Genomic DNA, 13,866 nt, shown 5'->3' with positions numbered 1-13,866 from the left:
GCATATTTGGTTGTTTTCCTCATAGGTGGAAGAGATATTTTGCTTTTCTGTTTTTTACTGCCTGTCGTGTTCAGCATTGCAGCTGTGATGCTAGATGGAAAGTTGTGGATGCCAGTATATGAGAGGACTGAAAGTTTGGTAGTGAACAAAACAGTCTGAGCAGGTCCTTCTACTGTTCTCTTTCCTTATGTTTACTTGTAACTAATAAAGACAAAGATTACTCTGTATAGCAGCTGTACTCCGTGGCGGCTCCTGCTCTAAGGCAGAGAAGCGTTGCCCGACTGCTCAAAAGGAAAAATAAAATAATAATAACATATCGTTATTATCATTTTATTTTTCCTATTGAAGTCAGGAGGGGCAGGGCTGGTCAGAGCAGGGAGAGGAGTGCTTTGCACTCCTTAAGTGCACATGACTGCTTAGCTGACTCTCTGGGGCCGGTCAAACAGTCCTGCGCACTGTGCATTTCCCCCACCAGGCTTGCTTTAGACAGCCTGGTGAGATCCATGCAAAGCCTCACAGTCCTCGTCTGAGCACCGAACCATGGCACTCAGAACAATCACAACGCTGCATTGCTTAGTTCTGATTGGCTATGAGGAGGCAGTGAGCCCGGTTGCTCCTTGCGGCTTCCTGCCGGTGCAGACAGGAAGAAGAGGACAGATGAGAGACGCCGGCCGGCCCAGGTAAGTGTTTGTTTTTTCATTTCATAAAGAGAAAGTTCACAAGTGCCCCTCCCGACATGACTAACACAAGAATTTGATACTGTGTAGACCGTATAAGAGTAGCTAGTCTGTGACTGCATCCTGATATTACCAAGTAGTCAAATAATAGAATTGTTTTTCCCCTACCTTTCCTCAAATCAGGAAGAAAGGGGGGAAACCTAGGACTGCTACTTAGAGTAATGAAGATTACCAGTAAGTACTCGCGGTATTACTGTCCTCATCCATCGTCCTCGTCTCCGTCGTTACAGGAATAAGCATATACTCAAGTCATTAAACTGAAATAAATTGCTTTATATAAATCACAATAGAGCCTTAATACTGCAACACCACAGTGGATTTATTTCATATTGTGCTATCCAACAAAAAATATCTCATTGGAGCACAGAAAGAGCCACAGTCCAAGTGAAGAAGAAAACACATCTCTGATTCTCAATCTGTAATGGGAGATGGAGTGCAGTGATTACTAGGTAGTTGCAGTATAAATGTCACATAGGGAGGGTCCCTTAGAATGCCGCCCAAGAAGAAGACATTCCTCTGGTGGTGCAGCCCTGTACACCGGAGGGCAAAGACACTCCCACTTTCTAATTGGTAAGGAAACAACCATTCTTATCCAATGACTTAAAGTGGCAGTCGTCTGACAGTGACCTTTGTTAGCTAAATCAAATATTACAAATAGGAAATCCACTTCTCTACAGAAAGCTGTTTTCTCCAGCTACATTGATACTGCTCTGTGTAAGTCTAAGGATCTCCTGATCTAAAGATAGTCAAGGAAAAAAAACAGGAAGTATCAAGTCTTGAGATAAATGGAATGTAGAGGAGATCTTTGGAAGGAAATTTGGATCTGACCTGAGAATGACAGGCAAAAATCCTGATAAATGGGCAGACACAAAGAAGAGCACCTATTTCTCCTAATCTTCAACCCAATATTATAGCCACCAAAAAGAAGACATCTAGTGTCAACACCTTCAAGGAGATAGAAGAGAGAGGTTTAAAGGGAAACTCATGAAGAATATTGAGAAGGAGGCGCAGATCCCATGAAGGGACCGGGGATTGGATGACCGGCCTCTTAAGCTGGAAACTTATAAGAAGACAAGAAGCTAGAGGATAGAACTGAGATATTCCAGAACCCCTGTTGGCCTTGGTGGCTGCCCATTGACTTCTGAGAGTAGAAAGAGCAAAGGCCAAGAGGAAACCATCCATTAAAAATTCAAGAACTTTCCCTCCCTCACACGATGAGGAAAGAAAATTCCACAAATTACACCATCCAGAGAAGTTCTTTCAGTGTCTCTCGTACACCTATTAAGTACTCCCCTTTCTGGAATTTTGGAAGGAGAGCAGTAACTGCAAAAAGCAACCAAATTCCATAGGTCTCAATCTCTTAATTTCAGATGCCCTAGCGACAGGTCCCATCGAGGTTCCTCTGGTAACAGAGGACATCTCAGAGCCAAGGGGATTACTGGAAAAATCCATGGACACTGGACTGCTCGCTGTGATAGGATAGGGAACCAGGGACAAAAATTGGTTTCTCCGCCCTCTCCGCTCTCTTTTTCTACAGTACCTTGTTGATCAAAGGAAAAGGGAGGGAAACATGAACAGAAGATGCCTGTGCCATTGGAAGCTCCGCCTTCCATGCCCCCTGACACAGTCAGGACTTAGATACTGCTGGAGTGGTTGGTGGCATAGCTGGCTGCTGCTGTGATTTGTCACCAAAGGCCACATCCCAATAGGAGAAGCTAAAACCTCTTCCCTTTGAAGGAGGTCTCATCAGAATTAGAATTTTTTTACTAAGCGCCTCCAATTTAGGACTAAAAAGCTTCACTCCAGAAAAAGGAAGATGACTAACAAATGTCTTCTATGACTTGCTTGCCTTCCAGGAATGCATCCATATGTGGCGTCTGCCTGTGATAGATGAACCATAGGCCACCATTCCAGCAGACCGGGTGTTGAAGGTGATGTCAGAAAAAAAACTGACTTGACACTCCACCAGTGATTGCCTGAAAGTACCATCTTTTCCTTGATGTAATTCTTTTGCTAGTGCCAAGTCGGCAGAAGAGACTGGATCGTGTAAGTTGCATATGTACCTGCTCTGAGAGTGAACTTGGAGACTGCAAATGGTCTTTCTATTGGTCCTTCCACCTTCCTATCGACCGGGACAGGGGAGCTGCATCTTCTGAAGTATTTGTTTTGCTTATTGATGGTCCTTCCATTAATGAGTCAACTTTAATGGAAGAGGGGAACTCCTCAGGACATTTTTCAAGAGGTATCACTTCACCAGGAACCTTGGGAAATGAGTCTTTTCCACATCCACCCATTCTCTGGATAGTAAGCCTCTAATGGCCTTATGCGTAGCCAAGGAGCCGGGTTATTTTTTTATGTACTGGCAGGAAAAAATCGTTGTCCTCCATCTGAACAGGAGCCTCTGGAAAAGAGAGATTTTCATTCAAATGGGCAACCAACTCCCTCAAATCTGTGGCTTCAATGTATCTGCTCCTCCTCTTTGTAATGATCTGAGTGTATGTCCTAGGGAGCAGATACACTAGGCACGTTATCTGCAGTCCAACCCTCATGAGTGGCAAAAGCTGCTTCCACAGCTTTAATAATCTTTCCTTAAAGGAGTTACATATCAGGGATTGGATCCACATAAGCCCCCAACTGGGGTAGCTTGATCTCCTGAACTAGTCCATAACAATAACCAATGCCGAGGCGCTGCTTTGATACACTGACTCAAAGAAACTGCTAGCCATAACTAAAGTGCAAGCTGCACTTCCCGCGTTATCAGGTTGCCAGGCAACCCATTGCAGCATGCAGGAATATTTCGGTGCTGCCGCTATCTTGAACTCAGGCATTGCTGTCCTGTTAAGTTGAAATTAACATTACCCTGCATTACCTTCATTTACATTCAATAATATCTTTAAGACAGAATTTCAATGTTTGGACGCTGCCTAGCCGAATGGGCAGAGCCAAGTGGGAAGCGAGTGCTGGGGCCGCGTGCTGAGCAGCGCTCCAGACAGCGCACACCGACATTTGTTAAAGTGGCAACTAAGGCAGGCCTATCCATGCATTAAAAAATATACAGATAAGATCACAAGAATACAAATATATCATGATAAAATACTTGGCTTTTGTGTGGGAGAAGTCCGACACCGAGCAAAAAAACAGCATGCAGCCAGTCATAGGTTAGCTCTTCCTATATGATATACACAGGGAACCCAAAGCCGCCCTGGCAGTTTTCTCGGACCAGCCCCTGGAGAACAACTGCCTGGCCCTGGGAGACTGGAAACGCTTGCTTGCTGATTTTCTAACGGGTGGCCGATATTGCAACACTGCTGCAACACCGCTCCCTGTCACTGCAAATCCGGCCCCCAGCCTCCCGGGGAAATGCCCGATCTTCGGTATAGCCAGTCGAGCCCTGGGTATACACAGTATCAACTTTCTGTGCTGGCCATGTTGGAAAGGACAGCTATGACTTTTCGTTTAGATGTGTGAATTTTGTGCACTAGACCATAGCTCATGTTTGTAAGGACGATGACGAGGAAGGGAAAATGGTTGACCTTGTGAGATGACCTGTTCTGGGAAAGGAAGTACCAAGTTCCAGAGTGGAGTGACTTATGCAGGGTGCAGATACTTTTAGCTTCTGTGGGAGGCCATTTAAGTGAGCTCAAAACTGGATACGCAAAAAGCACAAGAAATAAAGGGCTGTAGCTAGGGTGGTGTAAAAGCTTTACCGTTTTCCTACACCTGTCTAAACTCGACAGGCATATTTCACCTGTTCAGTGCAGTAGAATACATAGCATAGTTTGGAAGACGTAACTTTGCGCCCAGCTCAAGGTTATACGAGAGTAGGAAGCCATATGCACAGCGAAGCGTTAAATCTACCCCGTTTTTTCAGACAGAAAAATGTATATGGCTTCTTTGAGCAGCTGCTAAGGGTCTCAGCTGGCCGTGGCTTGGCAGTACACGCTCGAACAAGTGCCCAAGAGTCTGTACTGACCTTCCAGCTGCTCATTGTTTTGTACATTTCATGCTATTTTTCTGAAATTTACACTGTAAGGAGGAGGGATGGAGTGACGCTTAAAACTAAACAACAGATTTGTTCATATTTATGTACTACACAAAACGAAAGGTCAAATTTAAATGGCTTACATTTTAATGTTAAGGTTGTTCTCTTCGACAAGAGAAATTATCTTGTATTCTCGAGGATGCTTCGTTGTTTAATTTGAAGTCTTGTTTTTTTCTGTATTGCACTCTAGTCAATTTGGAAAGGCATTTTAAGTAATGTTGCTGTGATTGAAGATTCCACAGACTTTTTCAAATCCGGAGCTGCTTCTATGGATGTGGTCAGGTAATCTTTAAAAGTTGATTGCTGAAGGTGCAGCCACTGCTGATGTAGTTCTAAGATCTTGATAGTGTTATATCCCAGAACGCTATAAAATTCTCTGTAAAAAGGAGGGCCCTTGATTAACGGCTGTTATATCAATATTATAGGTAAGGTAGTGGTATAAACATTATCTGCCATGTACAGCACAAAATAAACATTTACTGTGGTCATGTACACGCCCGCCCCCTCCTCTCTAGCTCATTATCAAGGGCATTCACTGCTGAATTAAATAGGTGTGTAAATATTGACTGGAGAATGCCCTTGGCAAAGGGCTGAAGATGGCACGCGCAAAATGTGGATTCTGAGAAGGAGTGTTCGTTTGTAGCAGGAAGTAGTTGTATCTAGCCAGACCTCAGTAGACCTTCTTTGTTTTGTGCTCATACTCATTTTATTGAATTTCAACAACAGCATGTATAGACATCGGCCAAATAAAACAGGTATAAAAAAAACAGCAATGTGGTAAAGCAAGAGAGGTATGGATTTTGACTACTTCATAGTTCCAGAAGCAAGCGTGAGGGGAGATGTATGGAAATCAGAGATAGGAAGGGAGCATTGTCTACAAAGTTCCAAATAGCCACAGCAATATGGTACATATACGTAGGTCCTTGCAAGGTACGTAGTAGAACACAATAAATAAGGCAGGTCTTAGCCATTACGCTACCAGCCTGGCAGTCAAGGAAGGATTCTAACTTAAGCTCACACATAGTTCGTTCCTCCATTGACTGGTAAATGCAAGGGCAGCAATGCTGTCTCTGCAGGCCTAGACTAGTCGCTAAATAAAAGAAACAAACCGAAAAAAAACTAAATTCCCCTCCAAAGAGGGGGGATGCGGAATCCAATGGGTAAGAACTGTAAGGAAGGGGAGAGCGATCCGTACATGATAAGCCGATGAAAAAAGCAAACAATGCTGCTAGAGGGCAGGGGGTGGGCCGGAGCTAAAGGTCAGAGGTCTGGGGAGGTCTGGGAAAAAGGGACTATGTATGTGGGGGTGTGCCAGGGGTGGTGGTCATGGGCATATCCGATTGCAGAGAGCGACATGTGTAAGGAAAACAATCTTCTCCCCCTCAAGAGGGTTAGTCAAACAGGTGAAGAGCGCAGTTTAGGTGTCTGGAAGTAAAGGTGTTCCAACCATGACAGGTAATCGAGGAGAGGAGAGAAAGCTTACGGGATAGGTGTTCCATCACTAACGTATGCCAAAGTCTGGTGAACCAGGAGGCCACAGGAGGGAAAGCAGGAGTCTTCCAAGCCAAGACTATTAATTGGCTTCCCCTGTCATATGATGGATTAGGTGCCAGTCAGCATGAGTCATGCTTTCAAGTGTAGTCACACGAAGGCCCTATATGACCATGCTGTCTGCCGGGATCGGAAACTCTATGGTATTTTTAATGTGTCCCAGGACATCTTTACAAAAACAATTTGTCATTTGGGGACATTTCCACCAGATATGGTCGCAGTTACCCCCCTGTGCCGCTCAACTCCAACAGGCTGCGGAAGCCATGGGGAACATGGTAAGCAGCGAGCAGAGGTGTAGTGTAATACAATTAGTACATCAGTTGGTAAGCAGTCTCTTGGTGCAAGATGCTTCTATGTGTGTCTTGGAGATTTCTCACCACAGCAGCTCCCAGCTTCTGATTCCCATTTTATCTGATATGGGTGGTGAGACTGCTGGAGGATACTATAGGTTTTGGAAATCAGACTCCTAGAGCCCTCAAATTGACAAACTAATTTCTCCAAGGGTATGAGTGTTAGCATCGCTCCTCGACATTAGGGGGATAACTCTCTCCCAAGCGGGGGAGGAACCTAGACGCAGCCCTGGTATAAAATCCAGGTTACGCACAATAAGAGTATTCAGGGAGGAAAAGGAGGCTAAGTTATACTCCACTGCCACCCTATACCAGATCTCCAGCATCATCATAGTATGGGTTGCAAGGTGACCACTTTGGGGACGGTGGCACCTTGGCAACCATGCTAGGTCTCAAAGAGGCCTACAGGCCACTGCATGATCCATATGGAACCAATGCTTCTCGCTTTCTCTGATAACCCACTCGAAAATATGCCACAAATGAGCTTCAAAATAATAGTCGAGAAGATTGGGACATGCCAGACCCCCCAGGTTCCTGTGCAGTATAAGGACGGCTTTGGAGGTGCAGGGCTGCTTACTGTTCCATATGAAGGCACAGAGGTTTCTTTGCAATTGGCAGATATCTTCAGCCAGAATAGAGGTGGATAGAGCCTGGAACAGGTAGAGTAAATGGGGCAAAATGTTCATCTTAACCACATTCACCCGGCCCAGCAAGCAAATGTGCACAGGTTTCCACCGATCCAAAACCTCCAAGATGGCCCTATGAAAAGTGAACTAGTTAGGGCGGGTCCATGTCTGTTAGGAACCTGTGACAGTAAGCCCTAGGTATCGAATAGAGTGTTCTGCCCAATGGAACGTAGCTAGTTCACGTAAAGCTGGCAGATGCTGTGGCTAAATGGGAAGGTTAAGCTCCTGCAGCTTCTGTACTACTGTAGGGAGGGTGGTGGTTGGCTCAGTCAGAGTCCGCAAGAGAACATCCACGTAAAGCAGAACCTTATGGTCCTGTCCCCCCAAAAGGAATGCCCGCAATATCTGATGCCCAGCGAAGGTGAATCACCAGTGGTAAAACAACTAAAGCAAAAAGTAGGGGAGCAGTGGAAATCCCTGTAGGGTGCCCTGCTGTATTGGGATGAAGTTCTGTAGATTGACCATTAACCTGAATAGCGGCCGTCGGTGCGGTATAGGAAGCCATGATCTTACTAACCATAACCGTACCTAGCCCTATCTTATGAGGACAGCACACAGAACATCCCAACTGACCCGATCAATCATCTTCTCTGCATCCAAAGACAGGAGAAGGGCAGGGATATTGTGAATATGTGCTTTTTCAATTAAGGGGTAAGGCGCCTGGTGTTGTCTGGGGCCTGGCAATGTTGAATAAAGCCCACCTGGTCAGGGTCAATCAGCCCTGGTAGGAGGGGCTCTAGGATGTTAGCCAGCATTTCAGTAAAAAGCTTAGAGTCTGTATTTAATAGTGCTATGGGCTGACAGGAGGGGCAGAGGGTGGTGTTCTTATCTGGTTCAGGGATAAGGGAAATATCTGCCACCAACATCGTAGGCCTAAGCCCAGTAGTGTGGGTAAAGGAATCGAAGAGTTCGAGCAAGTTGTCCTTGTAGGTGGGGAAGAAGATTTTAAAAAAGGAAACCGGTAGTCCATCCAGACCAATGGTCTTTCTCATTGACATGTCTCCCAGAGCTTTCCTAAGTGCCACCACAGTGAAGGGCGTCTCCATGTCTCAGGCGAGGTGTGAGCCTTGGTGCGTCCACGGGCACTCCTGAAGATAGGCATTCCCTCCCGCTCGTATAGAGATGCTTTCTGCTTATCCACTTTCCTGACTGCAAAACCCGAATCTGCCATGCGGAGCTTAGCAATATGGGGGCGAGCGTACTGGTAGCGGAGACGGCGTGCCAAGAGGGTCCCTCCCTTGTCCCCCATCATAATATTTTTGCTTGAGGGCTAAGAGAGAATGTTCAGCTTTAACTCTGTTTGCACGCAATTGTCCACGAAGTATCGCAAGCTGGCGTTTGCTAAGGCTTGAAGGCTTGTGTTTATCTAGTCCTTCCAGGGTTTTAATCTAGTCAGTGAGTTTGGTTTCGAATAGGGATGCTTCACGCTCTTGTGCTAGCGCTATGGAGTAAATGACGCCCGTATTGTAGCTTTAAAATCATCCCACAGCATATGAGGAGGGGTGTTCGGTAGAGGGCTGAGTTTGAAATATTCCAGAATCGCATCATTCAAGGCAGCCCTGTCTACTGGATTGTGTAATAGCTGAGGTGGGAGTCGCCAGCGAGGGGTAGCATCTGGGGTGCCCATCTGGGAGGGCTAGGTCAGCTCTATGTGTACGTGGTCTGAAATAGAATGCCGGAAATCATCGTTGTTACCAGGCCGCGCAGGAAAGAATGAGTAAGGAACACATTGCCAGTTGAGGAATACGACTGATGTATGTGTGAATAAAAGGAGTAATCCTGGGCATCAGGAGGTAGGTAGCGCCAGGCATCAACCAGGCCTGAGTCTGTGATCTCCCGCTTAAGCTGAGCAGACAGGGCTCCCATGCCTTGAAAGTAAGTGGAACTCCAGTCTAACGCGGGCTTCTACAGTAAGGTAAAATCACCCCACACCACATCCCCCTGGGCCTGAATGAGCTGTTCTTTACGGAGGAATGAGTCCCTCACCTGGTTAGGGGCATACACATTCTAAAAGGAAAGGATAATGCTTCCCGCTCTATTATCACCATCAGGAAGCACCCTCCAGGGTCTTGAACTACGCACAGCAACTTAATATGAAATCCTCTCTTAAAGAAAATACCCCCCTAGTGTTTTAGTGTCTGTATAGGCCCAGTATTGGGAAGGATACTTAGGATGGGCAGTCATCCTTGAACAGGTGGGTCTCCTGTAGGAAGATTGTCTGGGGCATGGTGGAGAAGGTAGCGCCATAGCTGTATTTGCTTTCTGTGGGAGTTAAACCCCTTCACAATGAGGGAGAGAAGTTTAGATTTATTCAGGGTTCCCATAATCTAGCAACGAAAAGAGAGGGCAAAGGGAGATGCAGTAGCCTGCTTGTGGTCGTAGGCCTGCCAGTGTACTCCGACAGGGCCAGAGGAAGTGAAAATCGCAGACCAAGTACACCTCCCTGCACCACCCTACCCCCCAAGAACCAATGTGGCATGGCAGATAAGACGAACCACAAACCCAGAGAAAGATAACTGGCCAATGGGGCCTAACATGGCCCTCCAGCCTCGGACCAAAGAGGACATTTCTCCGGATCTGTACCCTCGGGTGGAGAAGCACCCCAAGAGGGAGGAAGAGGCCAGACAGGCAAAGAGGAGCCAACAATAGGGTAATCTATGTCTATATGTCTACTCTAGAAGTACAGCAAAGAATACTGCAAATGGCAATACAAGAATAAAAAGTACAGCCCAAGGCCACAGGCCTTGCAGAGGAAGGAAAGTGGTTAGCATAACAATATGAACAGGTGGCTATGTTAAATTTGAAGCATCTTGTTCAAGCAAAGTTCAATTGTGCGCGCCATAGTGCTTTGATGATCCCTGCTTCATGTTTTGAAGATGAGATACTATATTCTCTTCTGCTGCACGGAGAGGTCTCTCCTTCCCCAGGTGATCCCTACCACTTCTGCAAACCGTGCCTCACTCTGGGCATCATTAGTCTTTTCCCTCCGTAGGCGGGAACGAGGTCCCTCTATCTGGCGACCCCTCCAGAAGGCCCAGAAGACATTTGGCCTCCGTGAGGTAGCCATTGTTTACCATTCAATTGGAAGAGGAAGTCAAAAGGGTGAGTCCATTGATATTTGAGGTCTGTTTTCCTGAGTTTCTCTGTGATTGACCTAAAAACTCTTAGATTTTAAGTGTTATTGGTGAGAGGTCGTGAAAAATCTGCAGTGTATGACCTCGAAAGACCAGGTCAGCCTTACCCCTAGCTGCTTTGAGAAAGGCCTCCTTCTCCCGAAAAAAGAGGACTCTCGTCAGGATGTCTGGGGCAGTATCTCTTTGACCCGATATAGCTGCCAGTTGGTGAGCGCATTCTGGAAGCAATAGCTGAGCCCCCGTGTCCCCTCCATTAGTCTAGAGGAAGTCTGTAGTAAAAGTCACAATACCCTTGCCCCCACACCCTGCGGGACGCCCCGGATGCAGAGATTGTTCCTGTGGCTACGGTTCTTCAAATCTTCCTAATTGGTTTGGAGTTCAATATGTTAGTCCTCTAGGGCAGTAACACGGCGTATAGGCATCTCTTGATCCTCTGTGCGGGAGTCCATTGTACGCTCAAAGTCCTTTGCCCCCACTTCCGTGATATCTCTGTGCAGATCTTGCATGCAACTTTCAAAGTGTGCTTTTAGGGATCCAATTCCATGCTTAATGCCGCTAAGGAATTGGGCCATTTAGTCCTGGGTGATCAGCTGCGCAGCTGTAGCCTCAAGCGCTTGTGCAGAGGACTCCCCCTTAGTAGCCATTGTCTGTAAGGTCGATTTGGACCATAAATAAAGAACAGCACATTCTTTGGAGGCTCATGAAGGATAAGGCTGCAGAGTTCCACAGTAGGCAGATGATAGAGAGCCTTGGGAGTCCATGGATAACTGCAGAGGAGGGCAACCGCAGAGATGAAGCTGGTCAACAGGTGAAGCATTCCTTGGTCTTACCCAGAGTGTGGGGGAGGAGGGCAGATCATGACGCAAAAGAAGAGAATAGTTAGATGAGTGCTTTAGTTGTACCCCTTGAAGCCTGCACCTCTTCAGAGACAAGTCTGTAGCTGCATGCAGCATAGAAAATATGGGGATCCACAGTGCGGTAGAACCCAGTAGAGGGTGGTCCACTACCCCCGGAGGCAGTCTAGGGGGCCAGGCCAGGAAAACCCCACAATGCATTCACGCTCCATGTAGATTGCTACAGTCAGTAGGGGCCAGACTTTATACCTCCTCTGGGGATTCCCCAATAACACAGTAGGTCACAAACGAAGAGGATGGTTATCAGGTGCGCTTTGCCCTCCATGCGCCGCAAGGCGCAGAGTATCCGCCGCTCGCCCCTAGGGCTACATGGGATTTAGGCCATCTCGGGAGGGGCAATAAGCAGCTAGGAAGCCCCGGACAGTATGTAGCAGTTGAACACATCATTTACTCACCCACCAAAGAGATGCATTAGATGGTACAGCACAGCGTCCAGGGCTGCAACAGTGATCCTGCCGTTAGAGGCAAGAACTCGTCCAGCCAACCCCCAGGTACTGTCTCTCACTCATTCTGGGCGAAATCGAAGGTAGCAGCCACAGGGTCCCTGGGGCAGGCCAGGAAGGATCTGCAACGTGACAGGTCAGGACTGCATCCATCTGCTCTGGAGCGTGTCGTCACTGCGGGCCCAGCCACTGCCTAAAAACACTACTGGCAAGCAGGCCAAGCAGCCAGAGGTTATGTTATGTTATGTTATGTTAGCTGCATTTATTTTGCGCACAGCTGCTCCAGCGAAGGAGCGTCCTGGCGCATGGAAAAGGTGAACATAACACAACGCGGAAAAAATAGGTGAGAAGTCAACATAAGAAAATTAAAACAAGTGTGTGTCCAGAGGGGGCACCGGCCAGCATCCCCGCTGCCCGTACTACAGCCCCCCCTACCATCAGCAACCAGCTTCGGGGATCCATAGCAGCCATGAGTTGGGAGCCCATTGCGGCATGGCTGCCCAAGATGGCAGGCCAGGAAGTTGCAGACTTGCTAGCAATCGCCACAGGCAGCTCCTCGTGACCTCACTCCCATCCTCAGTAATCAGCCCTAGGAATCTGGGGCTACAGAGGGGATGCAAGAAGACTCACCCGTACACTGCGGTATGCCTCATCCACTCGGCAGCCAGGAGATCGAAATGGCGGGCACTCCCAGGCCAGGTAGCAGAGCAGGCCGTCTCATCGTCGGGGTGCCACTTTGCTGGGCTGCAATCACCCAGTCCTGAGGCTCCAGGGACCTCTGGAGAAACGCGGCAGGTGAATCTGGTATGGTCAGGTACAGCAAAGCAGGAGAAAATTAGCTTTAAAGCATGCGGGGACTTGGAGCACGGACAAGCTGCGTCGTACTCCATGACCCGTCAAGCCATTCACCACAGTAGCCCTTCTAACACCGCAGTGGCCCTCAATAACGCAAAGTGTCTGAAGAGCTTTCCAGAAATCACTTCTAGCTTCAAGAGAAACCAATTTGCTTACATAGAAAACACCAATGAACCTCAAGCATAACACGGGCTGTGGTGCAGAAAGGACATAACAAAAAGCCTTATGTGAAAACATTCTGGGATAACACCAAAAAAGACTTGTGAAACAAATCTGGCTATGAAAATAGACCGTTGATATCAAATCAAATCAGCAGAGACATCATTGAACACGTTGTGTGATATCTACATAAACCATATTGGTTAGTACAAAATGTTTTGCACTGTTTTTGTTGGCAAGTCAATGTGGAGGTTAATAATATAAATGTAATAACCGAATGTAACTAAAATTGTGGTACGTAAGAAAGAAACCAAATAAAACTAGTAAGTGTCTGGTAAGAATATATTTTCAGGAAGGAACAGATACTTTTGATGAACGTTAGCGGTAAAAGGAAGGAGCCCACGTCAAGAAGGTCCTCGTTCTGCGATTTCCAACTGCAGCATTGGAACTCCCAGAGTGAGGTAGCAGAACATGGAACATAACGTCGTTAAGCATAAACAGTTCTATAGTGAGTTAAGTATACATGGGTTAAGAACTTAGATTGAAACAAATAAAGGACTAAAAGTCATGGCAACTTACACTACAGTGTCTCAAGCTTTTGAACAGTAAAGACTAGCCCCGTATCTTAGAATCGTTTTGTGGCTTCAAAAAAAGTTATCCAGCAGAACACCATAGGCAAGAGTCACAAAAAAAGTAGTGAGTGCCAATACATGACTATACGACCACCGATTTGTATTTCACATATGTGCAAAGTATGTGTATTCAAAAACTAGGGCGGAGGAGCATCGCCCCACTGCTTTCTCGCAGTGCAAGAAAGCCAAAACATAAAATGGTAATAACTTTTAGTTATTACCATTTTATGTTTGCGCAATGCGGGGAGGGAGGGCTGCTCTACTCTTTGAGCAGGGCAGAGAGGGAGTGGTTTGCAGCACTCCTGAGTGCGCAAAGACTATTTGGTCGGCCCTCTCAGGCTGCCCAAACCAGTCGGGCTCACT

The 13,866-nt window shown here is 46.8% G+C and overlaps 1 protein-coding gene across 1 annotated transcript in view; it reads left to right on the top strand.

Annotated features, from left to right (window-relative positions):
• Positions 1–13,866, top strand: part of ALDH1L2 (aldehyde dehydrogenase 1 family member L2) — a 269,678-nt gene that overhangs the window by 165,016 nt on the left and 90,796 nt on the right. Inside the window, exon 9 of the mRNA XM_078675046.1 lies at positions 4,970–5,061. Within this exon, the coding sequence (XP_078531172.1) occupies positions 4,970–5,061 (92 nt within the window). The remainder of the gene's footprint in view (positions 1–4,969; positions 5,062–13,866) is intronic.

Source organism: Lissotriton helveticus, chromosome 1_1 (genome assembly GCF_964261635.1).
Source record: "Lissotriton helveticus chromosome 1_1, aLisHel1.1, whole genome shotgun sequence".
Lineage (NCBI taxonomy): Eukaryota > Metazoa > Chordata > Amphibia > Caudata > Salamandridae > Lissotriton > Lissotriton helveticus.
This window is presented reverse-complemented; position numbering and strand designations above follow the sequence as displayed.